The sequence below is a fragment of the Notamacropus eugenii genome, chromosome 2 (genome assembly GCF_028372415.1).
Source record: "Notamacropus eugenii isolate mMacEug1 chromosome 2, mMacEug1.pri_v2, whole genome shotgun sequence".
Lineage (NCBI taxonomy): Eukaryota > Metazoa > Chordata > Mammalia > Diprotodontia > Macropodidae > Notamacropus > Notamacropus eugenii.
Genome location: NC_092873.1, coordinates 58,172,742 through 58,199,740, shown reverse-complemented (window position 1 = coordinate 58,199,740; position 26,999 = coordinate 58,172,742). Strand labels below are relative to the sequence as shown.

The window sequence follows — 26,999 nt, the reverse complement described above, 5'->3', positions numbered from 1 at the left end:
CCTATTGACTCTTAGTTAGGTTCCTATTTACATTTTTCTATCAATTTGAATTATTTGTTTGAAGTCATTTCTTGTAGATCTTGGAGACATTAGTTCAATATTTGCTGCCTCATATGGCCAGTGAGAGAGCTTCCCGTGGAAAGGTGCTGAGTTTGAAACCAAAGGACCTGCCTCTGCTTCCAGCTGTCCGATGTAGGCAGCGTTGTTCTCTTGTGCTAATCCACAAGGTTGTGATACCATGGGAATTGAGTCGAGTTATCAGAAGAGGTGTTTTTTGTGTTCTTCATTCCAGAGGGTTTGCCATCTACATCCATTCTATTAATTGCACTTTGGTCTAAATTTTGGCTACATAATTCAATTAAACATTTATTGAACACCTGCTGTATGCCAGATTCTGTGCTACTAGGCAATGAAGAAATTGAGGCTCTTAGAAGCATCCAACCATTGATGATGAATGTTAAAACAGCTCAGGGTCCAGGACAGAACCTTTGCTGACCCTTCTAGAGACCTTTGAGCTGTTATTTAGCCAGGGCCAAATCCACCTAAGTGCATTGAGCCAGCACATTTCTCTTTTTTGCACCAAAATAGTACAAGATACTTCATTCAATATTTTACTAAAATCTAGACTAGTTATAACTACAGCAGTCTCTTTTCCCTATCAGAAAAGGAGATGAGCCTTTAGTCTGGCATGGCTTATTCACTAGGAAATCTTGCTGGCTCTTTGTGAAACTTTTCCTTTTCACCTTGCTTTGGTTTCCCCCTGGCTGTCCTCTGTTTCAGGCAGTCAGCCCTCATAACAAAGATTTTTTTTTTTTTTGCTTTCTACTCGTTAACTGTGTGACCTTGAACAAGTCACTTCTTTTCTTTATTTTTAGTTTTCAACATTCATTTCCACAAAATTTTGAGTTCCAAATTTTCTCCTCATCTCTCCCCTCCCCCCACCCAAAACTGCGAGCATTCTGATTACCCCTTCCCCCAATCTGCCCTCCCTTCTAACACCCCTCCCCTCCCTTCCCTTATCCCATCTTCTCTCTTGTCTTGTAGGGCAAGATAAATTTATATACCACATCACCTGTATTTCTTATTTCCCAGCTGTATACAAAAACAATTTTCAACATTTTTTCCTAAAACTTTGAATTCCAACTTCTCTTCCTTCCTCCCTCCCCACTCATCCCCACTGAGAAGGCAAGCAATTCAATATAGGCTATATGTGTGTAGTTTTGCAGGTGACTTCCATAATAGTCATGTTGTGTAAAACTAACTATATTTCCCTCCATTCTATCCTGCCCCCATTTCTTCTATTCTCTCTTTTGGTCTTGTCCCTCTCCAAGAGTGTTTACTTCTAGTTGGTCCCTCCTTCCATTTGACCTCCCTTCCTTCATCCCCCGTACTCTGCTTATCCCCTTTACCCCTACTTTCCTGTATTGTAAGAGGTTTTCATACCAAATTGAGTGTGCATGTTATTCCTTCCTTGAACCAAATGTGATGAGAGTAAGCTTCACTTTATCCCTCTCACCTCCCTCCTTCCCCTTCCATTGAAAAAGCTTGCCTCTTTTATAAGAGATAATTTGCCCCATTCGATTTCTCCCTTTCTCTTCCTAATATATTCCTCTTTCAACCTTTAATTTTATTATTTTAGATATGATCCCTTCCTAGTCAATTCATCCTGTGTTTTGTGTGTGTGTGTGTGTGTGTGTGTGTGTGTGTGTGTGTGTGTGTAAAATCCCAAATACTGAGAAAATACTACCCAAATACTGAGAAAAGTCCCAAGGGTTACAAATATTATCTTTCCATGTGGGAATGTAAACAGTTCAACTTTACAAAGTCCATTTTGATTTCCATTTCCTGTTTACCTTTTCATGCTTCTCTTGATTCTTGTGTTTGTGAGTCAAATTTTCTATTCAGTTCTGGTCTTTTCCTCAAGAATGCTTGAAAGTCCTCTATATCATTGAATGACCATTTTTTCCCCCTGAAGTATTATACTAAGTTTTGCTGGGTAGGTGATTCTTGATTTTAATCTCAGTTCCTTTGACTTCTGGAATATCCTATTCCAAGCCCTTCAGTCCCTTAATGTAGAAGCTGCCAGATCCTGTGTTATCCTGATTGTATTTCCACAATACTCAAATTGTTTCTTTCTAGCTGCTTGCAATATTTTCTCCTTGACCTGACAACTCTGAAATTTGGCTACAATATTCCTAGAAATTTCTTTTTTTGGATCTCTTTCAGGAGGAGATTGGTGGATTCTTTCAATATTTATTTTACCCTCTGGTTCTAGAATATCAGGGCAGTTTTTCTTGATAATTTCATGAAAGATGATGTCTACACTCCTTTTGTGATCATGGCTTTCAGGTAGTCCCATAATTTTTAAATTGTCTCTCCTGGATCTGTTTTCCAGGTCATTTGTTTTTCCAGTGAGATATTTCGCATTATCTTCCATTTTTTCATTCTTTTCGCTTTGTTTTGTAGTTTCTTGGTTTTTCATAAAGTCATTAGCTTCCATCTGCTCCATTCTCATTTTTAAAGAACTATTTTCTTCAATGAGCTTTTGAACCTCCTTTTCCATTTGGCTAATTCTACTTTTTAAAGCATTCTTTTCCTCATTGGCTTTTTGAACTTCTTTTTCCAATTGTTGGCCTATTTTTAAAGGTGTTACTTTCTTCAGCATTTTTTTGGGGTCTCCTTTAGCAAGCCTTTGACTCACTTTTCATGATTTTCTTTATCTCTCTCATTTCTCTTCCCAGTTTTCCCTCCACCTCTCTTAATTGATTTTCAAAATCCTTTTTGAGCTCTTCCATGGCCTGAGGCCATTGCATGTTTATTTTGGAGGCCTCTGATGGTAAGCATTGTTCTTACTCATCTGAAAGGATGGGAGAGAATACCTATTCACCAAGAAAATAACCTTCTATAGTCTTATTTTTTTCCATTTTTTGGCCATTTTCCCAGCCAGTTATTTGACTTTTGAGTCCTTTGTCAAGAGCAGGGTGTACTCTGGGGAACTGAAAGTTCTCAGTTCCTCCAAGGTGGCACAGTTAAAGGAGAGGAGTTTACTCCTTTTCTGATTTGTGGACTGGTCTGGGAGCAACCAAAAACTTTTCTACCCAGAATCTGCAAGTAGTAGAATTCCCACTCCACAACCCTCCTCAGTTCCGCCATGCCCTAGGACCCTGCTCAGGGCTGAGATTCAGATCAGCTGCTCAATTCCCCCAGGGGCTTTAGATGGAGGGCAGGGCTGCCACTCAAGGCTGAGGTTCAGATCAGCTTCTCAATTCCCCCAGGGGCTTTAGGCTGAGAGCTCCACAAAAGGATGCTGCCCCTGTTGCTGCTGCCACCCGCCACTGCCACAGCTGCGGCCACCTGGGGCCTGCACTGGAGGGGACCCTGCTCCCCTTCCACTCTTAGGAAAAAGCCCTTTCACTGACCTCTGAAGATCTATTTCTCTGCCCTGTCTTCCGTGCAACAGACCTTTCCTGTCTGCCTTCCAGGCTGCCTTGGGCTGGAAATCTCTTTCACTCTGTCATTTTGTGGCTTCTGCTGCTGTAGAATTTGCCTAGCATCATTGTTTACAGGTATTTTATGGGCTGTGGGGGAAGAACTAGCATAGGTGTCTTTCTACTCCATCATCTTGACTCCGCCCCCACGATTTTTTTTTAAAGGAAAAAGAATAAGATAAGATTTAGCAAAACTCATCAAAAACTTCGAAATCAGGCATTGTGTCAGGTTTCATACCCTTGACCCTGCTTCTGCAGAGGTGTCAGGGGAGGCTTCTTCTTCTGCCTCTACTTTAAAGCCAGCTTTGTTTTTATACATGCTTGTGTTGATGACTACCCTGTAGATTCACTCTAGTCTCTAGATTACTCCCAACTTTGTTCTTCATCAAAATTAATTTTTCATGATTTCATTCTTCAGAGATTCTTGCCCCTCCTGGACAGACATCTCCCGTGGAATTTTAGTCCCTGGGATCTTATCTATTAATAGATTTCTAATGTGTTCCCCTAAAATCAAGGATGTCTGTTCTCCCAAATTCTCAAGAGGAGTGATGGCTTGTCAAGGTTCCCATTTCTATCACAGCAATCCCTTCCCTCCTGTTGGTGATAATCAGGTCCAGCCTAATATTTCCCTTTTGGATTCCTCTGACTTTTGAAGGGTAGATTTTCCTTTAAGGCAGATTCAGAAGCTGTGACATAGCCTCTTTGTGCCTGGGAGCTTTAGCAGACATCCTGAAGTTCCCTGTCACTTACTCTATCGTGCCTCTATGGAAGGTTTGTGATCAGCTTCCCAGATTTTTTATCCCCTGGCATCTGGATGTATGAAACTGCTCTCTTCAAAGTTACCAGTGAGCCCTTACTTGTCAAATCTATCAGTCTTTCTCTTCCTCTGCCTCTCTTCAGCCTTGGACACCGTTGATCTCTCTCTTCCCTTTGGTGTTCTCTTCTCCAGGTTTTTCTGGATATCACTTTCTCCTGGCTTTCTTCCTGCCTCTCTGATGGTTCCCTCTCAGTTCTGGTTGTTGGATCTTTCTCCAGAGCACACCCTGTAACCATAGGTGTCCCTTACAGTTCTGTCCTGAGAACTCTTCTCCCTCTATCCTACTCCACTTGGAGATCTCACCAGCCCCCATGGATTTAATGACCATCTTTATGCTGATAACGTTCCAATCTGTCTTTCATGCCACAAAGTTTCTTCTGACCTCCAGTCTTACATTGCCAGCTGCCTTTCAGACCTCTTGAAATGGATGCCCAGAAGACATCTTAAACTGGGTATGTCTAAACCTGAACTCAGCATCCTCCTCCCTCATCCCCACCTTCCCTATTACTGTGGAGGGCAACACAGCCCTCCCAGTGCCTGAGGCTCACAATGTAGGAGTCATCCTGGACTCCTTACTTTTTCTCAGCTCTCCCACCCTAGTCGTATCCAAGGTGTTGTCAAGGTCTGTGTTTTCATCTCTGCAGCATCTCCTGACTGTACCTCCTTTTTCCCTCTGACACCACTACTGCCTGATGCAGGCCCTTATTACCTCATGCCATCATTGATATGGCCTGCTAGGGTTGAGGGGGTCTTTCCTGCCTCAAATCTCTCTCCCTTCCATTCCATCCTCTATTCAGCCACTAAAGTGATTTTCCTAAAGTGAGGGTTGGATCATATCACCCTCTACTCAGTAAACTCCATTGGCTTCTTCTTGTCTCTGTAAGCACATATAAAATACTCAATTTGGCTTTCAAAGCTCTTGCCAACCTGGTTCCCTCCTCCCTTTCCAGTCTTCTTACACCTTACTCCTCTCTAGGTTCTCTGTGATCCAGTGACCCCAGCCTCCCAGCTGTTCCACAAACAAGACCCTCCACCTCCAGATTCCAGGCATGTTCCCAGCTGTTTTCCCATGCTTGGAATACTCTCCCTCTACTTTGGCCATTTTGACTTCCTTTAAGTCCTAGCTAAAATCCAACTTTCTATAGGAAGCCTTTCCCACCCCCTCTTAATTCTAGCCCTCCCTGGGATGTGTACAAACAATCTCAGGATAAATAGGAAAGCATTAACAGAGGGAAGCCACTGGAATGAAGAAGAATTGGGGAAGGTGTCCTGTAGATGGAAAGATTGTAGCTGAGGTGTAAAGGAAGTTAGGAGGTGTAAAGGAAGTTAGGAGGTGGAGATGAGGAGGGAGAGCAGTCCAAACATGGGGGACAGCTAGAAAAATGCCCAGAGCCAAGAGACAGAAGATCTTGTTTGTGGAACAGTCAGGAGGTCAGCGTTGCTGGATGGAAGAGTACCTTGGGGGGATGAAGGGGTGTGTGTGTTGGGGGCGGTGATTAGGCTCTAAATGGCTTTAAATGTCAAAAGGGGGATTTTCTTTTTGATCCTGAAGGTGATAGAGAGCTTTTGAAGTTTGTGGGGGGAGGATATGGCTGGACCTGTGCTTTAGGAAAATCATTTTGGTGGCTGAATGGAAGATGAATTGGAGTTGGGAAAGACTTGTGACAGGAAGACCCACGTAGCCTGCTAAGCCATTAGCATAATTCAGGTGTGAGGTGATGAGGGTGTGCACTAGGGTGAGAGCAGTGTCAGAGATGAGTGGGTGGCATGTTGGAGAGATGGTGCAAAGGAGAAATTGGCAGATCTTGGCGGCAGTTTGAATGTGGGGTGTGTGTGTGAGAGATTGAGGAGTCCAGGATGACTCCTAGATTGTGAGTCCAGGGGACTAAGAGGGTACTGAGAGGGCAATAGCCCTCTACAATAATGGGGAAGGTAGGGGTGGTGGTAGGGAAGGTTTAGGAGAAAAGGGAATGAGTTTGGTTTGGGGGCATGTTGAGTTTAAGATGTCTACTGGATGTCTATTTTGAGATTTCTTTAGGGTAGTTGGAAATTTGAGACTGGAGGTTAATGGAGGCATTGGGGAAGGATGGGTAGATTTGAGAATCATCAGCATGAAGATAGTAATTAAATCCACGGGAGCTGATGAGATCATCAAGCCAACTAGTACAGAGGGAAAAGAGATGAGGCCCCAGCCAGAGTCCTGAGGGCATGATCTTGATGAGGATCCAGCAAAAAAGACTGAGAAGGAGTGGCCAGAGAGGTGGGATGAAAACAGAGAAAGGGAGGGAAAGGGAGAGAGGAAAGGAGAGTCGGAGAGATTGAGATCACAAAATCTGGAGAGGAGAGGGAGTGACTAACAGGGTTCAAAGCTGCAGAGAGGTCAGAGAGAATGAGAATTGAGAAAAGGTCATTGGTCACTTTGGAGAGAGCAGTTTGGGTTGAGGAATGTGGTCAGAAGCCAGATTGACTCAAATCTTCACCTAGATCTTGCCTCCTTCTTTTAGTTCCTAGATTTCCTTGAACGCATATATTCACTTCATTTGCAGCTATGGTCTCCTCAGTGTAGATTTCAGCTGGTGCTGATTCAGCTGAGCCAGCCACCCTTATCCTGGATGGCCACTGGTCACTTTCTCTTTCAGACTGCCCCTTAGGGTCCAGCAGCCATAAAAGGTTAGGGTCTTTTGGGGATTTCTTGATGTGGAGTGAGTACGAGAGGAACACAAGGGCTGTCAGTTTCCCCTTCCTCTTGATAGGTGGCTGACTTACTTCCATTTCCTTTGTCTAATATTACCTTTTATGCCCCTTTATTGAATAATTTTTTGTTGATAGCATGCTACAGCTTATTGAAGCTTCCCATATGTCTTTCCTTTGTTCCTTGGGTGATCTCTATCTTTAATTCTTATTTTAAAAAAATCATTAATTTACTTTTAGTTTTCAGCATTCACTTCCAATTTTGAGTTTTGAGTTTCCTTCCGCTCCCTCCTACCCCTTCCCAAGAAAGCATGCAGTCTGATAAGCTCTACTTCCACATTCATGTTAACATATTTTCACATTTAGTCATTATGTAAAGAAGAATTAGAACTAATGGGAGGAACCACAAGAAAGAAGCAGCAACAAAACACCAAGAGAAAAGGAGAGCAAATAGTCTGCTTCACCTGCATTCAGCCTCCATCGTTCTCTCTCTGGACGTGGATGGCGTTTTCCATCGTGAGCCTTTTGGAGTTGTCTTAGATCCTTGCGCTGCTGAGAAGAGCTGATTCTATCAAAGTCAGTCATTGCGGCTGTTACTGTGTACAGTGTTCTCCTGGTTCTGCTCGTTTCACTCAGCATCAGTCCATGCAAGTCTGTAGGTTTTTCTGAAGTGTGTCTGCTCATCATTTCTTATAGCACAGTAGTATTCCATTACATTCATATACCACAACTTGTACAGCCATTCCCCAATTGATGGGTACCTCCTCAGTTTCCAGTTCTTGGCTACCACAAAAAGAACTGCTATAAATATTTTTGTACATGTGGGTCCTTTCCCCATTTTTGTGATCTCTTTGGGACACAGATCTAAAAGTGGTATTGCTGGATCAAAGGGTATGCACACTTTTATAGCCCTTTGGGCATAGTTCCAAATTGCTTTCCAGAATGGTGGGATCAGTTCACAACTCTACCAACAATGCATCAGTGTTCCAGTTTTCCCACATATTCTCCAACATTTTATCATTTTCCTTTTGTCAGTTAGTCAGTCTGATAGGTGTGATGTGGTACTTCAGAGTTGTTTTGATTTGCATTTCTCTATTTTCCATAGTGATTTAGAACAGTTTTTCATGTGATTATAGACAGCTTTAATTTCTTCATCTGAAAATTGCCTGTTCATATCCTTTGACCATTTGTCAATTGGGGAATGACTTGTATTCTTATTAATTTGACTGAGTTCTCTATATATTTAAAAATGAGGTCTTTATTAGATGCCAGGCCTAGAGGCCTGTGGGCTTCCCGAGTCTTACCTTACCTCTATCGGAGGTCTTCGGCTGGCCAAACCGGATACTCGTATGAGAGAAGAGACCTATCAGAGTCGAACAAGGGTTGAGCTTTATTCAGGGTTCTGGTTACAAGTGCAGGGGAATTCTTCCTTAGGAGGGAGCGAAGAATCTCCCAAGGAGGCAAAGATCTTACAATAAGAGATTGGAAGTAGAAGTGTAAGTGGGGAGAGAGGAAAGAGGAAATGCGGAGCCTTGTCCACACATGTGGCCCCTCCGCCCAAGAGCGCTTTCAGGCTTTCCTGATCCTAATTAAGCTCTCTAGCCGCATAGTTTGCACCTGAATACCGTGCTGTTAGATAACAATAGGTGTGCCCAGATCCGGGACAATCTCGAGGGCAGGGAGAGCTCTCTCCCATCACGTTTCTCACGGGAAGAGGCGGAAATACACGAGATAGCTCGGTTCACCTCGATTCCCAGTCGTTTCCTGGGGGGCCTCGTGAGAACTCTAAGATTTAGAAGTTCCCACCTTTACCCACCCGAGACTGTCCACATGGAATTGAGCTTCCATCCCCAGCAATTAGAGACATTGGCTATAAAATTGTTTCCTACCTTTCTGCTTCCCTTCTAATCTTGGTTGCATTGGCTTTGTGCAAAACCTTTTCAATTTAATGCAATCAAAATCATCAATTTCGCATTTCATAATGTTGTTTGGTCTCTTGTTTGGTCATAAATTCTGCCTTTAATTCTTAAAAAAAAATTAGAGGATTTTCTTTATGTTTTAAAGAAGTTATATATTTTGATATCTTTAGTTTTTATACTACCCCCTTATTTATTAATGCATTGTCACTTCTTGTGTCTCTCTTTCCTGGGGAGTTATAATTTAAAGCCCTAAATTATAAGAAGCATACATGAACAACACAAACCAAGACATTTTCACCATCTGACAGCGTCCCACAGTGTGTACCTGTCTGTAGCTGAATGTCTCTGCGCCAAGAGGTGGAAGGGACTCTAAATTGACCAGGACATTGCTTAGTGTTTGGAAGTCTTTCAGGGTGGATTTTGTTTATGTTGTTGTGGTCACTGTGTACCTTCTGCTCTTGGTTCTGCTTATGTGACTGTGTTAATTCCTGCCGGTTTTCCCCACTTTTCTCTGAGTTCTTCATGTTTTGTTTCTTATGGCATAATAATATTCTGTTACATTCCTATTCCACAGTTTCTTTAGCTGTTTCTTGATTGATTAGTATCCAGTTTGTTTCCAGTTTTTTTTTTAGCCACCAAAATTTCTGCCATAAGTGTTTTATTAATTGCATTTCCCCTTTAATTTTTGACCTCTTGGGAGTTTATTTCTAATAGTGGCATCTCTGGCTAAAAGGGCATAGAGAATTTAGCAACTTTTCTAATATGGTTCTAAGCTGTTTTCCAGAATGATTAGAACAATTCATAGCTCCACCACCAGCGCACTCATGTGTCCGACTTCTTGCATCTCCTCTAACATTTGTCATTTTTATCTTTACGTTGTCTTTGCCATTCTGATGATAAGAAAGGAAACCTTTGTTATTTTAAATTGTACTTTTTTCATCTTAGTGATTTGGAGCGTTCTTCTATGTGGTTGTTGATAGTTTGCATTTTTGGTTTTGAGAACTGCTTATTCATATCTTCTGCCCCTTCATTTATTGGGGAATAGTTCTTAGGGAACTTGAATTCTTCAGGGATAGTGGTATTCTTTGCATCTCAGCTAGAGTGTCACTGGAAGAATCTTAACATTAAGTATTTTTGTTTCAGGGAGAATTTTGTCATTAAAAATACTGCCTCCATTCCCCAAGCCTGCAGTTCTCTTCCTGTCATTTCTGATCCAGTTCCCTGCCTAAGGAGGTGTCTTCCTTTTACTTGCATATCTCATTTGGGATCATGGGCATTGTTCAGCCACTGGACTTTCCTGTGTGAAAGTTGGTGCATTGGAGAGTCAGTCTAAAGTCTTGAGTGATGATAGAGCTTATTGAGGAGACAGCAGAGAATATGAGATCCACTGAGGCTTACTGTTGGTTGACTAAAAATACATTTGATTTGGTGGCTCACTATTGTGCCTTAAGCTAAATTATGCTTCAGTAATGTCTATGCTGAAATAACTCATGATTTCTTAAAAGATATTAGAAAACTTTAGCTTCTCTCTATCAAGCCCTGTTCATGAACTTTTGACAGACCATTTGTGGAGATGTGAGTCATCTGGTTTGATGGAGCTTGGCAAGGAGTTTTCCTGTTAAGTGTTGGATTCTGTATTAGCAAGGACCCCAGCATACACAGGAGGGCCTGCTGAAAAGGTTTTTAGATATACTTTTCTAAAAGGAAAGCAGCTTTTGAGGGGTCAGCAATCACTTTAATCAAGCACATATATCATTCACTTAGTTCAGGGAAAAAAGTCAGCACCCTGAACTTCAGAGAAACAAAGATCAACAGACAGGGCTTCCTGTCTGATTGTAAGCAATACTTACATCTCAGATCAATAGACAGATCCAAAGGAGAAGCACCAACATCTGGGTTTTCAAAGTTGGGGGTCTTCATAGCCACTGCCCAGAGTCTCATCTGGCCAAATAAACACTCCCAGTGAGTAAGCCCCAAGGTAAAATCTCACCTCAGAGTATTTATGCACTTTTTAGAGCCAGAGGGCATCACAACCCTTGAGAACTGATGCCTCATTAGAAATTAACAAAAGATATGGGCCTCTCCTAATCCAGCTTCCCTTAATGGGCAGGCTCATTAATAGGTGGGGAAGATTTAACTCCCTAATTAACATTACAGACTTCTGTCCCTGGTAGATACTAGACTTCTCTGTAGTTCTTATCAAGTTGACTGCAGCTTCTGCAACCTCTATAGGAAGTCCCCAAACATCACCTCTGTTTCTTTGATATTCTTAAGTCACAGGTCTGAGTGTGTCCCTCCTCTGCTCCAGAACTTCCAGTAGCTCCCTATAGCCATCAGGGTATAATGCTGACTCCCCACTTTGGCCTTTTAGGTCCTTCACCATCCTTGGCCCCAGCTTCCCTTTTCAGATTAATTCACTGGGCTCTTCTTACGCACTCTAAATTCCATCCACACTAGCCTCCTGACCAGTACTGACTCTGTGTGCTCCCTTCCATCACTGCCTCTGTACCTGGGCAGGGGCTGGCCCAAGGCCTGGCACGGTCTCCCTCTTGAAGCCCCTAGTTCCCTTCAAGGCTCAGCCAAGCACCATCTCCTTTAAGAGGCCTTTCCTGATTCCTACCCTGTGCCACCGTGTTCTCAAGAAATCACTTTGTATTTATTGTGCGATTATGTAGAACAGGACCTGAATTTACTCATCTCTGAACATGTTATATCCTTCTGAGGGGATGTAAGCTCCTTGAGGACAGGCACTATTTAAGTTAGACTTGAATCCAGTTTCCTGACTCTGAAACTAGCTGCCTATGCTGCTCCTCGTATATCATACTCTTGGCACATAGTAGGTGCTTAATCAGTTCTGTCACTTGGCAGAAAGGATAAACAGCTGCTTATTCTTTGCAGGGAACAGATCAGGATTCACCTTGACCTTTATTTGATTTTTCTTTCCTCTTCTCCTTTCTGTCCTTCCTCCCTTACACCTTTCCTCTTTTTTTTTTTTCCCCCAAAGGAATACTTCATTCATTCTGCCAGCCTGGTTAGTGGCAAGGCCATCTGCAAGCCCTTTTGATTTTCTCTTCCAAGAAGGCAGCCGCCCTATCTTTAGTCACTCAGAACCGAAGTAGGAATTTGTATGTAGGTCAGGAAAAGGTTATCCTCTGCTCCCCAGTCTGGCTGGCAACCCTCCTGGATCCAGACGGCTGTGCCAAACACTCACATGTGAAGAAGGAAGGCGATACATTGCATGAGATAGGTCTGAAATTGTATTTGTGCCTAAAAAGGGTTTGAATGTGTCAGGCTTTAAGAAAGACAAAGTAGCTTCAAGGTTTGCTTTTTTTTCATAGTCAGAATGTAAACTGTGGGCTGCGATCCATCTTTCTGATGGCATGTGACCAGACTCATCCTATTGCCTGTAGCTTGGCCACATTCTACATCAAAGGCTAATCTACTATCCTATAAGAAAGCTCACATTGCAGTGCTTAGTTAAGGCTATAGGAAGTTCAAAGCAGACTGACAGAAGTTTTGGAAAAATCTAAAGAAATCACTCTTACATTCAAACATAATATCACATCTGTAGGAGTTTGACTGGATTATCTCAGATCTAAGATTCTGATTCCTATTCTGTTCTGATGTAGTATTCACTTTAATGCTCTTATGTGCTAAAAGTAATTTATTTTTTCTATTTGCATCACTTTAAAGTTTGGGCATAATCCTTGGAGTATGGATCATCTGGGATATATCCGAAGCGGAATGAGAGAGAGCTCGAACAAGCCCGCTGCCCCCCAGAAGAATGCCTACGCCCGGCTGGTCCAGCAGCACCGCAGTGGCCGCTTCCGCTCCTATTTAAATCATGTTGCTCAGAAGATGCAGCTGGAGGAGATGGGTTTGACCGATGCTGGTTTGGAGGCAGACTTGTCTTTGAAAAGGGGAGTGATGCGAGAGGCTCTCATGAGAAATGGTGTGAACACGCGTGGTCCTTTGCCACTGGAAAACCCCGAACGTACGGGCAGGGAGCTGCTTCCTGATGATGGTCCTGAACCCTGTAGGAAAGCCCCAGCTTTGCCTTGTCTAGAGGTGCCCCACTTGGGCGTGGGAGAGCTGGAAGAAGCCTGTGGTGCCCGTCCTGGAGAGGGTGGCTCTGACGTGGAGAACCTGAGCCAGGGTTTGAGCAACTGTAGGTTAGCGTGGAGCCCGAGACCAGGCCGTGCTATCCAGAAAGGTGGAGCCTCTCAAGAGAAGGACATACCTGAGACTGGACATAAACAGCAGAAAAGCAAATGTGCTGTGAATGTGGAAAGAGCACGGGAAATCTCTGCAGCAGGGCAGCAGCCTGCCTTGGACTCACATTCATGGAATTCTGAGAAACCTGGGCCTCTTCCTTCTGATCAGCTGCCAGGTGAGCTCTTTTTTGGGGGGTTGATAATCACCCTTGTTCCTGGGGCACTGATATTGGAGATGATGGAGTCCTTCTTTGTACTAGATAGATGTTGGACCCTAGTTATTTTTTGCTCATGAAGCTCCAAGAGGGCACATACCTTTTAGTGGATCACAGGGTACCTGGCAGGACTTGGTTGCTGAGGGAGGCTAATCGGGGAGTTTGAATGATTGAATTTGGAGCAGACAGTCTTAACAGATTGGTAACTGCTATAATATAAAAACATTAATTATTTTATTGTCAGTTGGGTCAATAGAATGAAATCCAAGACCAAAATCCTCTTGGGAACACAGGACTTAAGATTATTGCTGAGTCTCAGTGCTCCACTGGGATGTCTCGGTGGTAAAGGTCAGTCCTCTCTAGTCAGGCAAATACAAGGTGGGATGGCCCAAGGCCTAGTTAGTTACGGGTGCCAGGCTGTCATGAGAGTAGAAATTGCTCTAGCTGTTAATTTTGTAAGCTTTGTTTTTTGCTTTGAGTATATGGAGAGGGAAGTGGGGAAGGAAGGGAAGAATAAAAATATGTTTTAACAAGGATTTTTCTTAAAACACAATCCAAAGACTTCTCCACTCTAGAAGTAATAATGCTACTTAAATGTTGAAAACCTTATCTGAATATTAGAGAGTAGATCTGACATGCAGCATGCATTTATAAAAACAAACAAATGATTAATTATTGCTTCTTTATTGATCAGAGCAGGTGCTGGTCCCAGGCCAGACAGCATTACACGTACCTCCCTGGCACCCTTCTGGTAGCTTACTGATGCTGCCTTAGACCTGGCCAGCCGCTGCTGCTGCTGCAGCTCACATTTTCTGCTATGAACAACAGTTCGATAAAGAAAGCATTTAAGAAGCAAAATAAGGACTGAAATCATACATAAAACAATAAATTTCAAATCATTGCTAGATGAAAGAAAATATAACAAAAGAAATAAAGCTATTGATAAATGAATGTAACATTTTAAAATTTGCAGAGAGCTTTACATATATTCTCTTTTGAATCTCATAATGATCCTGTGAAGTAGGTTCTATTATTATCCCATTTTTTTAGGTGAGGAAACTGAAGCTCTTGGAGGTTAGCCACTGTTTGAATTTCAGGGTAAAGCAATCAGATACAGCATTGAGGTTTTGAATTCTTAACATTCTGGGTTTAATGACTGGCCTGTAAGTGTCAGAGGTAGGGTTCCAATTCATATCTTAATAACTCCAAGTTCGATTTTCTCTCAAATAAGCAGGGGTGTGGAACCTGCTGCCTTAAAACCACATGGGTCGCACTTGAGGACCTAGAGGGCCACGTGTGGCTTCGAGGCCACAGGTTCTACACCCTTATGTGTGCTCTTGTGCTCTGTCTGTCTGTCTCTCTGTATCTGTCTGCATGTGTTTTAACACATTGGGGTCTTAATTTGTTCTGTGACCCATTTTGATCTCTTTATCTGTGTATTTATCAGAATTTGTTTGCGTTTTTACGCTTATGACAGTAAGTCGGCAGGTATACTCTGATTCTATTTGCTTTGTTTCATTTCAAATGAGTCTAAGTATTTATTTGTATTCTCACTGGCAGTGTTTTTAGGATACCTTAAAATTCCTTTATGTCAGTAAGTTGTTTTGATTTGCATTTTTCTGATGACCAGAGTCTTAGGGAATCCTGGTTCAGGCCCGTGTTGCCTCTTACCTGGGCTCCAGCAGGGCCTCCCAACTGCTCCTGCAGCTCCCATGCTCTTCGCTTTCTGATCCTCTGCTGGGAAGGGGATGGGGAGGGGATGAGGCAGGAATGGTTGCTTGGGATCCAGGGAACCTGGGCCTGGACTCAGCTCTTTCCCTAACCACCTTTTGTTATCACTCCATCTCCTTGGGTCAGTTTCTTATCTCTAAGATGAGGGGTCTTTCTGGTCTCTTCCAACTCTAAGATCCTTTAATCCTATGCAATGTCAGGCCTGTGGCACAGACCTGACCATAGCAGAGGATCCATTGGTCAAGGAGAACATTCAGGACTTTTGAGTTTGCCTTTTGGCATCTTTGACAGTTTGTGTCCACACTGCCTTGCCAATCTTATTTCCTTACACTTATTTCCCTTCATGCACTCTGGCTTCTAGTCACTGCCATCCACCTGACAACATGTCCTGTTTCTAGTCTTTGGACCTTTGCACAGCTACCTCCAGGGGCCCTCCATCTTTTGTCCTTCCTCAGGACTGATTCACCTGCTTGTTACCTGTCTGAGCTCATCATCTGTATCACACCCCTAAGCTCCACTGTTGCCCTGGCTGGGCTCACTTCTCTCCCTCCATTTCTGCTGCTGTCTCCATGCAGATGGATCACTACTCCAAGCTTTTTCTGGCTTTTCCTTCCTGCATGCCCATTAGACTGTTGGACATGTCAAACGGAAACTCACTGTGTCCAAGATAGAGCTCTTTGTCTTTCCTCGTAATCCCTTTCCTTTTCCCTGTTTCTGTTGGAGCCTCGGCAGTCCTTTCAATCTCCCAGATGTGTGATATCAGCATTAACAGACTCCTCACTTTCTCTCACCCTGTATTCCCCATCAACAGTTGCTAAATCTTGCTGTCTTTTTTCTGCTGTTTTTCCATGTGATGAGATGTGGCCCTTCTTTACCTGAACCTCCTAGAGTACCTTGTGCTGGGTGTCTTTCCTGATTCTCCAAATGACCTTGTGGTCTGTCACCTTGTGTGTTTAGTCATTTTATGTTGTATATGCTTAGATCTGGATGTTGTCTCTCCTCGTCAGAACATGAATAGGAATTGTTCCATCCTTTGTACAGGCCTCACCCACAGTGAGAATCTGAAAAGGGCCAGGGTCTCCCACTGCATCCTGGGACATCTGCAGTCATCCTGATGGATATCAGGCTACTGGCCCCAGATAGCTCTGGAGGAGAAAGTGAGGCTGGTGACCTTGCACAGCCTTCCCTCCCTCAAAGCAAAGTCAACTGCAGATCATGTCATCGTTTCCCTGATGTCATGGTCCTCTTCAAGAATGAAGGATAAACACAACTTGTGTCCCTCGAACCTAGCATCATGCCCAGCAAACAGTAGGTATTTAGTAAATGCTTGTTGATGGATTGATAGGAAACCTGTCCTCATTCCTCAAATTGCTAGCATCCTCTCCTCAGAAATTACCAGGTGTGTATTTTGTATTTAATTTTATATACAAATATTGTTTCCCCTTAATAGAACACAAGCTCCTTGAGGACAGGGTCTGTTTTGTTTTCTCTTTGTGTCCTCATACTTTGCATAGTCTTGGCAAATAACAGGTGCTTAATAAATGCTCCATGCATTAATGAATTGCTTTTAATCATTTTCTTTTAAAGCGTCTTTTATTAATGCCTTTTGTTTTTACCCCTGCATTCATTGGCTAATAATCTGCCAAGCACAATGCTCCACTTCCTGCCCACGCCTTCTGATGGACAGCCCCTTTCTCTGTCCTCCTTTCTCCTCTCTAGATTTTGGGGATGCTCCTTTTTCTTGTTTCTGCTCTTACATTTGCTCCTTTTCAGTCTCCTTTGCTTGTTCTTGACTGAGGCCAGGCCAGCTCCCTGAAGGAGGGCCTCGAGCCTCTCTCTGCGTCTCCTCTTTTTTCTCCCTTCAGCCCAGTGGAGTCCCCTGGAGCCTGCTGAGTTTTGGTACCATCCCTGCACAGACGACTGACTCTCAGGTCTCTCTCTGCAGCTCTAGACTTTCCCCTGAGCTCTTGCCCCACGTCTTGGCTGCCTGCAGGCCTCTCCAGCTCAGTATTTCCAAACCAGGATGCATTCTGCCTCTCCCTCGACACCCTCCAGAACTGCCCTGTTGCTCTTGAGGATGCCACCATCCTCCTAATCACCCAGTTTTTCAACCTCAGTGTCATCTTTGCCTCCTCATTCAGGCATCCTGCATGTGTCTAATTAGTTGTCAGATTCTTTTCTTTTCTGTGTCTACAGTGTTTCTTGCTTAGTTCTCTTCTTTCCATTCACACAGTCCTCAGTTCACGTTAGTTTACACTTTCCTCACATGCCTCATACTTGACTGTTCTAATAGCTTCCCGAGGAGGGGCTCTCTCTGCCTTGAGTCATCTTTAGCACAGCTGACAAAGGGATTTTTCCTAAATCAGAAATCTGGTGATGTCATGACCCCCCTAAATTCCAGGGGCTCCCCATTACTTTTGGGATCAAATAGAGATGCATTGATATGGCATTCACATCTGTACCTTGCCTCCAGTACCAGGCTTCTTCTCCATGAATGCCTTCCCCATACTCTGTAGTCTCTTTAGCATGGCCCTCTTCTCTCTTCTCTTTGCCTGTGTAGTGGTTGGTCCCCAGGCCTGGAAAGCTCTCCTTCCACACCTGCAACTTCTTTGGAGACTCAGTTCAAATTGCCTTCTCCTATAGGAAGCCTGTCTCCATCCTCTTCCAGGTGGTTCTTCACTATGCAAGGTTACACATCTCTCCTGTTAGAATGCAGGCCCTTGAAAGCCAGGATCATTTCATTTTGTTTTTGTATCCCCAGGGCCTGGTGCGTAGTAGGCCCTTATTGATTGATGGTTTGATATCTTCTACAAATGGAGATATTTGCTAAGACTCCTCTTACCAATGCTTATTCCCTAAATTTTTTACAGCCCTTATGGCCATCGCTGACATTTCTAGAATAATGTCCCATTATCATGGGGGCACTGGGACAGCTCTGCCTTAAATAGAGTTTATGTTTGTGCAGTTTAAAGAGGACCCTTGGCTTGGAGGGAGAGGTATTCGCTACATGAGATGCAGGAGGCACCAGAAGGGTATAAGGTAGCACGTTGGGGTGAGATGACATTCAGTAAAGATTAATACTGGAAGGAAAAATGCTCAGAATCAGGAAATCAATTTCAGAAGTGGAAGATAGGGGAGGTAGTTTGTCTGAGGAAGATCAGGGGTGTCTTGGTGGGTTGTCACCTCACTATGAGTCTGCAGGGTAATATGGCAGCCAAAAGCTAATGGGACCTTGGGCCTGCCATCAGGGGCATTGTTGCCAGGAATCAGGAAGGTATTGTAATTCAGGAATGAGGTTGAAAAACTCCAAGTATTCCGAGGGAGCTGGTGAATGGTCTTGATTCTAGGTCATGTTAGGATAGGTTAGAGGAAATGGAGGATGTTGAGACAAGAAAAGACTTGGGGTCAGGTCTCTCAAAGGCTGTCGTGTGGCAGAGCTAGCAGCAAGGGAAAGTTGCAAAGAAGCCAATGTAGGCTGGATGCCAGGAGGAACTTCTTAAGGATGGGATATTGGGCAGCGGTGAAATGGGTGGATTCATTGCTTGGATTCAAGCTGAGTGTGTTATCGTGGGCATTTTTTTTTGAGGACTGGGTATGCTCTAAGGCTGTGGCGGTCCCTTCCAAGATTGAATTCCATTCCATAGAGTAGTAACTCTTGGCTTTAGATAATTTTGATAATTTTTATCATGTTAAGAAAAAGTCCTTCTATTGTTATATATATGTGTATGCTTGACTTGCCAAAGGTCACACAGGTAGCAAGTGGAAGAGCCAAGATTCAAATACAGAACCTTTGACTCCAGATCCAGTGCTCTTTGCACAGACTCTAATAATAATGTCTTTTTTCCTTTTTGGCAGCTTGAAAGATTTCTACTTTCATGTTTTAGTTGTTTAGTTTTATACTGATATGTCTGGGTGGATTGAAATTTGAGTTTTTCCTTTCTGTGGGTTTTGTAAAAAAATTTTTCCACTCTGTGATTTCATTCATATAGGGAGATCCTCGTGGGGAAGTGCCCTGTAGCAAGAGGTTGTGAACTCTCCTGCAGCATCAAGTCCTAGAGATTTTACCTGGGACACTGAGAGCTTAAGTGACTAATCCAGGGTCCCAGAGGCAGACACAGGATTTAAACCCCGGTGTTTCTGATTCCAGCTGTTTATGCTCTTCTCAGTGCAGCCTCTTTGTGCATTTTTTTTACTTGGAGTAGTGAGTGTACTTATTTTGGATGCTTTGGGGAAGTTTGCTCATATTTTCCTGACATAGTATCGAGTGGACACCTCAACAATTCTGAAGTCCCATCTTTTTGAGCCGTCCCCAGCATCTGTTACTTGTATCCGTGCTGCTTCCTAGGCTTTTTCAGCTAATTTGCCTTCTCTGCTTGTTTTTATATCTCAACTGTGCCTTCTATCCTGTTTTGCTTCAATGCCCAAGTTCTCCTTTAACTACTTCTGCTGATATTCCCAGAATACCAGTGCTTTTTGGCATTACTGTTGCTAACCATTTCCCCTTCCTTCTCTTCCTTCTCATTCAAAACAGAAAGAAAAAAAAACTGTCTTGTAAATAAGCATAGTCATGCAAAACAAACCCACTCACAGTGGTTGTGTTTGGGAAAGTGTGTCTTGCTTTAAAAAATACTATTGTCTTGATAGCTTTTGTTTTTCTGTCTTTCAGATTTTCCCTTTTAGATTATCCTCATATCCCTCTTCTCCCAGAGAGCTGTCCATTGTGACTGGGATTTTTTTTAAAGCATAAAGAAAAAAGAAAAAAATAAAATAAAATCCAATAATATATTAAAAAACATCTGAAAGTGAATGAATGAGTAAGGGCATCACTGTCAACTTCTTTGCCTTTAGGTGACACCTGACTAAGTGATATACTGATTGAGTGATGATGTCCGTAGCAGTCTTCCTAGGAAAGCTTGGCTTCCCTCTTATTTTTTAGATTAAAAGACATAAAGCTTGAAGTTCCAGTATTTTATTATCTTTTCCCCAGTGGATCCCGTCACATCCTCCCTCTGATGGAGGGCAGTGTGGAGAGCACTGGGATAACTAGGTCTTTTATTGGGAAAGTGATAGCCATGATACCTCAGAAGACACTTGTTACAATTTGTTCCCTCTTCCTACCTGTGGATGGAGTCAGATCAGGTTTGTAAAGTACTTAGCGCAGCATGTAGCAAGTAGTGGGAGCTATGGAAAGCTTGCTTTTCTCTTTCTGACACTCACTGCATTCATTTCCTTCTCACCTTCTCCTCCTCAGCTCACTACCATCTGACCTTCTCCACTCATTAATGTCCCCTGGCCAAGAGTTCCCTATCTTTGGCCTTCCTGCACACACTCTCACTGCTGCCTTCTCTTCTGTTGCAGTACACTGACGAGTCGGTCAGTTTAAAGGAGAAGGCCCCAGACAAGGCCTTCCTCTGGGGCCATGGAAATGAAAATCCCACCTTTCGTGAACTGGATCCTCTGTCAGCTTTTCCTTATCTTGAGGTTTTACAGTGGTCCTGAACAACAGCTCACATCAATGGAGGGGGCCTGATTTTCTTCTCTCTTAGCTAAATGAATGGAGTGAATGAATTCATGAAGGATTTATTAAATGCTTCCTATATGCAAAACACTGTGATCTAATCCCTGATTGATTAGATGGCAGGGAGCTTGCCCTGTTAGAACCACGAAGATATAGCCTCTGGTCCTTGTAAAGAAATCTTTCTGCTCCTGCCAAGTCAGTCAGAATTAAATGTGAGTTTTTACACTCAAGTTCTTCCAGGGATCATTTTTGTTTCGACCTCCCTGGAAGAATATATCTTTTCCTTGAGGAATGTCCGAAGCTTCTGTTTTTCTTCTTTCCCACAGCCCTAGTTTAGATGGTTTAGAGTAGATTAAGGAAGTTGATTTCTTGCTTTTGAAAGTTTCCCACAGTATTTAATAGGGTGAGTGTCGAATCTGCTCAGCGTCCTGCTCAGTACTGGGCCATGAGGAGGCTGGGTGAAGAGCTATTGATCCTTTTCCAAGCCCCAGGCCTTGTTAGCCTGGGTTTGCTCTGACAGATTGTCAGTTTGGGGACTGGAGGGGCTCCAAGGGAGCTGCTGGGGGCATCGGCAGCCGCTGGCAGATTTGGAAGTCAGTCTGTTCAGAGCTCACTTTGGAGGCCCTCTTGTCCTCTGTCATCTACAGGATGCTCTGCTGAGCCTGTCTGATGCCTAATGCAGGCTTTGATACACAGTAGGGGTTTAATAAATGCTTTTTGGATTGACCCACCTGAGGAACAAGGTTGGTGGCGTTAAGTGGCAACAGAGAGCTTGTTGGGCCTTGGAGGAACCTTTGTCCCTATCTTTCCATTTGAATTATTGCTCCTATCTACCTTGCTCCCTTGTCACATGGCTGCTAGACTGATAGAAGAAGGGAAATGCTGTCCAGGCCGTGTGTTTGGATTTCAGGGAGTTGGTGGCAGCATCTCTTTTACTCTCCTTAATAGATGAGTCTCAGAGGATGTGGGCAGGGTGACAGCCAGTGCTTTGGGCTGGTGCCATGACCAGGCCTGTAACTTGCATTGAATTTGTACATTTTCCTCTGTCATTGCTAGTGTAATGGATGTAATATCTTGTTTTGATTTACGTTTCTTTAATTATTACAGAACTTAAACAATTTTTCAAGAAGTGAATACTTTGTATTTCTTTCAAAAACTGATTCTCAGATGTTTTGACTGAGGAATATCTCTTACACTAATGAATTTAAATAATTTTTAGAGATTTGGGATGTCAGATTTTACCTGAAATATTTACGGTAAGAATTTTCCCAAAATGATTTCTTTCCTTATTGTTCTGCCAGATACCATATGTTTGCTAGGGGCTTACGATGTGCCAGGCACTTGGGGTACAAAGAAAGCAGAGACACAGTGCCTCCCTTCAAGGGATTTACAGTCTCATGTGGAAGACAACATGCAAACAGCTAGGCACATACAGGGTGTATATAAAACAAACGGAAGGGAAGAGGGAAGATCCCGGCAGTGTGGGAATGGGAGGAGGCACAAAAGTCTTCTGTAGAAAATGAGATTTAACTGAGGCTTGATGGAAACCTGGGAAGCTGGTGGGGAGGGAAGGAAAATCTTTGAAAAGGCGGAGAGTTGGGAGGTAGAGCCGTTGGCAGGGGTGATCAGCAATAAGGCACATATGGCTGGTTTGTAAAGTATGTATAGAGAAGTGAACAGATTGGGAGGTGCATTAAGGTTGCAAAGGGCTTTAAATGTCAAACAGAACATTTTGATTTTGATTGTGGAGGCAATAAGAAGCCACTGGAGTTTGTTTTGTTTGTGTGAGTCACAGGGATAGGAAGTGGAGGATGGACTGGAATGGGGGGAGACTTGTGACTATTGCAATAGTCCAGGTGTACTGGTACACCTGGACACAGGTGATGAGGTCTGTAGCAGGGGAGGGACTATGTGAAGGGAGAGAAAGAGATGTGAATGAGGGAAGTTGTGCAAATAGAAATAGCACGACTTGACAACACATTGGATAAGAGAATGATTGGGAGAGAGCAGCCAAGAATGATACTGAGACCAAGAGCCTGAGCATCTGGGAGGATGACAGTTAATGTATAGGGAGGTTTGGAAGAAAGGAGAGTGTTTGGGGAAAGAGAATGAGTTCTTTCTTGGTCATGTTGAGTCTGAGATGCTTAGGGAATATCTAGTTCAAGATGTCCAAAAGGGAGTTGGTGCTGTGAGGCTGGAGCTCAGGAGAGAGATTAGGGTTGCATGTCTAGTTCTGGGAATCACTTGTGTAGAGATGCTAACTGAATGCATAGGAGTCAAGATCACGAAGTGAGATAGTATGGAGGGAGAAGAGAAGAGGCCCCAGGATAGACCCTTGGGTTTTAGGGAGTGTGACCTGGATGAAGAACCAGAAAAGGAGACTGAGGAAAGTCAGTCAGGTAGGAGGAGGCTAAGAGAAGCATCATGATAATCTCTAGGGAAGAGTGTCTAGCACAGTATCCGAGACTGCAGAGAGGTCAAGAGGGAGAAAGATGGAAAAAAGGCCAGGAGATTTCTTAATTGAAGGATCACTGGTAACTTTGGAGAGAGCACCTGAAGTCAAATGATGAGCATGAAGTCAGAGTGTAGAGGGTTTAGAAGAGAGTGAAAGCAAAGGGTATGGAGGGACCTGGATGTAGGGGGGCTTTCTTGTACTGCTTAACTGAGAAAGGGGAGATGTGAATGGAAGGCAGTAAGGAAGGACCCCGGAGACAAGGAGACGTGGAAGAGTAAAGAGAGTGGGGATGACAGAGGGAGCAGTTTGCCAGACAGGGCTGGGGTGGAATCAAGGGTGCATGGGGAGACTTTGCCTAGGTGAGGAAAGGGACTGCCACCTCCTCATGTGAGACATGGTGCTGAGGTACGCTAGAGGGAAGTGGAGGGAGCATTGAGAGGATGGCCTTTGCTTTCTGTTGTGCAAGCCCTCTCTGCTTGGAGAGAATCAAACCACCCGTTTTGTTTCTAGTACTTTGTTCTCTTTCTTCAGTATACAAACATTTTCTGTTTATCCTAACCATGATAAAGAAGTCATTCTATTTTCTTCTAATTTTTAAATTTTATTTTAGAAAATTCTAAGATCATCTTTTTGGAATTTATGTGGTGTATATTTGAGTAGAATTTAAATCAGATCATTTGTTTGGGTCATAGTTATCTAATTTTCTTAGTAGTTTTTTTTAATTGAATAACGTGTTTGGTGATCTTAGATTTAAACATTACTTCTCTATTGCTTTGGTTCTAATTCTGGATTACCTCTTCTCTCTATTTTCTATGTTTTATCTTGTTCTGTATTAGTTAAGAGTTACTGATTTTTGAAGTATAATTTGAGATCTGGAAGTATAAGACTTCTTTTTAAAAATTTCTCTTGAATATCCCTGATATTCTTCTCTGTTCCTCTATTACATTTTTATTAATACTTTATCTTAGTTGGCATTTTGATTGTCATGGCATTAAATTTGTATATTAATTTTGAGGTTTCTCAAGCTTCATGCTGAGTTTGTCACATCTCTGTCAGGAGGTAGGTACTATATTGTACCATAGTTCCCTTAGAGTTGTGGTTGGTCATGGTGTTGAGCAGAGGACTTAGGTTTTAAACAACATTTGTCTTTACAGTTGTTACTCTGTTCTGTTCTGTTCACTTCACTCTGCGTTAGTTCATAAAACTCTTCCCAGGTTTCTCTGAAGCTATTCCCCCCATGATTTCCTATAGCAAGGTAGTGTATAATTTCAGCCATTTTTCAATTGACAGTCATCCCTTTAGTTTCCAGTGCTTTGCTATTACAAAAAGAGCTACTATAGAGATTGTTTGTACATGTGTATTCCTTTTCTGTTTCTTTGATCTCTGCAGTGTTTATTGATCTTTTTTGGGCGTAGTTTCACATTGCTTTGCAGAGTGGAAATTAACAGCTCTACCAGCAAGGCATCGATGTGAGTTTTCCCTCAGTTCCTCCATCATTCATTTTCTCCACCATCATTCTGTTATTCATCATAAAGAAGTCTGATGGGTCATACTTTTAACTTAAGACATTTCATTACCTATCTGGCTGCTCACCTTTTGGACTCCTTTGGCTTCCTTTCCAGCTTTCTTTTGTCTGTTATCTTCCCCCATTAGATCTTAAGTTCTTGCGGTCAGGGATTTTTGTCTTCCCATTTGTATCCACATGTTTAGCATGGTGCCTAGTATATAGTGGGTGCTTAATAAATGCTTATTATTCATTGACTGTTTTTAGAAACAATTTACAGAGCATAGAGAAGAGAGTATTAGGTTTTTTGAATGTTCACTAGAATTCTTGTGTGAATTGCAGTATCTCAGGGACTCCGGAACCCCTCCATATCAATCCAGTCTGAAGGAGAATCCTTTCCACAAAACCTCTGGCAATTGGTGACATTGAATGAGAGGGAACTCTTGACTTGTGACGCAGCCTATCTGTTTTTTGGACTCTGCTAATTCTAAGGGAGTTTTTTCTCACTTTGAGCTCAATTTTGACTTTTTACGGTTGTCATCTACTGCTTCTCATTCTGCCCTCCAGGGCTATGGAAAACAGGTCTAATTTCTCCTTCATGTGACTGCCCCTTGATATTTGAAGAAAATGGCCATCCATGTCCCTCCATGTCTTCTATAGGTGAAATATTCCCAGCGTTTTCATTTGGTACTGACCAAAAGACCTTTTCTGCCCTGTCCATGGGGCCATTGCAGTCATCCTCCTGGACTCTGTTTTATCAATTTTATTTTATTTTCAGCTCTGAATTCTTCCCCCGCCCCCAAATTCTATCCTTTCCCTTCCATTGAGAAAGCATGAAAACAAAACCTGTTGCAAATATGTAGTCAAACAAAAATGTTAGGATGTGTGTTATAGTCCATTTAATAAGACTTTCTCTTGGAAAATTGTCATCATTATAATTGTTAAATTTGACTTAATCACAGCTTTTTTTTGTTGAGTTAAGAATAGTTTCCTTCATTTCATTCATTGTAATCCTTTCCTGATTATAATACATAATCTGTGACAAACACCACCAAACATTGGTTATTTTGTACTATAAATATCTCATTTGTGAAGAATTAACTGCTAATGAATAACTTCCCCCCTTTGTTTGTGGCCATTGTAAAATGATTACATGACCATCTTTTTGAATTTGAAAGGAAGATTTAGTTTTGCTGGTGCTTATTTTGGGCTAATGTCCCCTATCTTTTCCTTTTGTTGGCGTACCTATCATGTTGTAATTCCTTTTACTGGTTGTTTTTTTTTTTTTGTAGAGAAACCTTGTGAAATTGGTGTTTGTTACTCTTCTTTGGGGACACTTATCATTGGTCATCGTGGTCATCTCGTTGTAGTCTTGAAATCTGCCAAGATTGGTTCTAGGGGATGTGAATTTGGGTTGATGAATTAGGTTCATCTTAACTGGTGTCCTGTGAAGGCTGTCAGTCTAGAATCTCTTTATTCTTTTCAATATTTCTGGGAAATGTTCTTGTTTAGTTTCTTAAAGAATCATCTTCAAATTATTTTTCTTCAAATATATTGGGATGTCTGATAATTCTTAAATTTATTTCCTTTCTTTATGTTATAAATACACTACTTCTTTATCCATTTATTCCATTTTTTCCCAGTTGAGCAGATTTTTTTTGTTTGTTTCTATTCCTTCTACCATTCTGACCTCTAGTAAAATAATTTTTTTAAATCAAGTCAGTATGATTATGTTTTCTGTGAATTTTTTTAAACTGTTAATTTTCATTATCAGCTTGTCTTGAATTCCTTACCCTGCACTCAATTACTTCTTTATTTCATAACATGACATTTTTTGTTAATTTAATTTCTTCCATTGCATGTTTTATATTTGTTATAATTTTAAAATAAGTTTTTATTGATGTCTCTTTTTATGCCATCATAGATTTACCACTGTATTCCTCCCTGTTTCCCTAACCCACTCAGACAACAGTCCCTTATACCAATAGCATTTTTTTAAAAAGATGAACTGAGGAAAAAAATCGGCATAACTGTTCAATACATTGAAAAAGCCTGAAAACATATGCAGTGTACAGTACTTCTGTACCCCTTGCCTCTTCAGGATATTGGTGGTAGTATCTTCTCATATTTCTTCCTGTTAGCTATCCTAGTTTTCTATATTTTTGCAACATTCACTTTTGATTTTTTTTGGAGTGGGTCTTTCGGTTTACATTGTTCAGCTCCTCCCCAGTTTGTGGGCATGCCTTCAGTTTCTAATTCTTTGACATCACAAAAAGAGATGCTGTAACTATTTTTTGTATGTATGGATCCTTTTCTTCTAACTGTGATTGCTTTGCATATAGATCTAGCAGTGGTGTGGGTGGGCTAAAAGGTATGCACAGTTTCATAACTTTTTAGACATCATTCCAAACTACTTTCTAGAATGGCTGGGCCTGTGCCACCAATGG

General features: G+C 42.3%; 1 protein-coding gene across 4 annotated transcripts in view; it reads left to right on the top strand.

Annotated features, from left to right (window-relative positions):
• Nucleotides 1-26,999, top strand: part of DIS3L2 (DIS3 like 3'-5' exoribonuclease 2) — a 393,028-nt gene that overhangs the window by 13,626 nt on the left and 352,403 nt on the right. For 3 of the 4 annotated variants that reach the window (XM_072637426.1, XM_072637425.1, XM_072637424.1), the window contains exon 2: nucleotides 12,609-13,305. The exons of the other annotated variant lie outside the window; for it this stretch is intronic. In XM_072637426.1, the coding sequence (XP_072493527.1) occupies nucleotides 12,630-13,305 (676 nt within the window). In that variant the 5' untranslated portion in view covers nucleotides 12,609-12,629. The remainder of the gene's footprint in view (nucleotides 1-12,608; nucleotides 13,306-26,999) is intronic. 4 annotated transcript variants of the gene reach the window in all.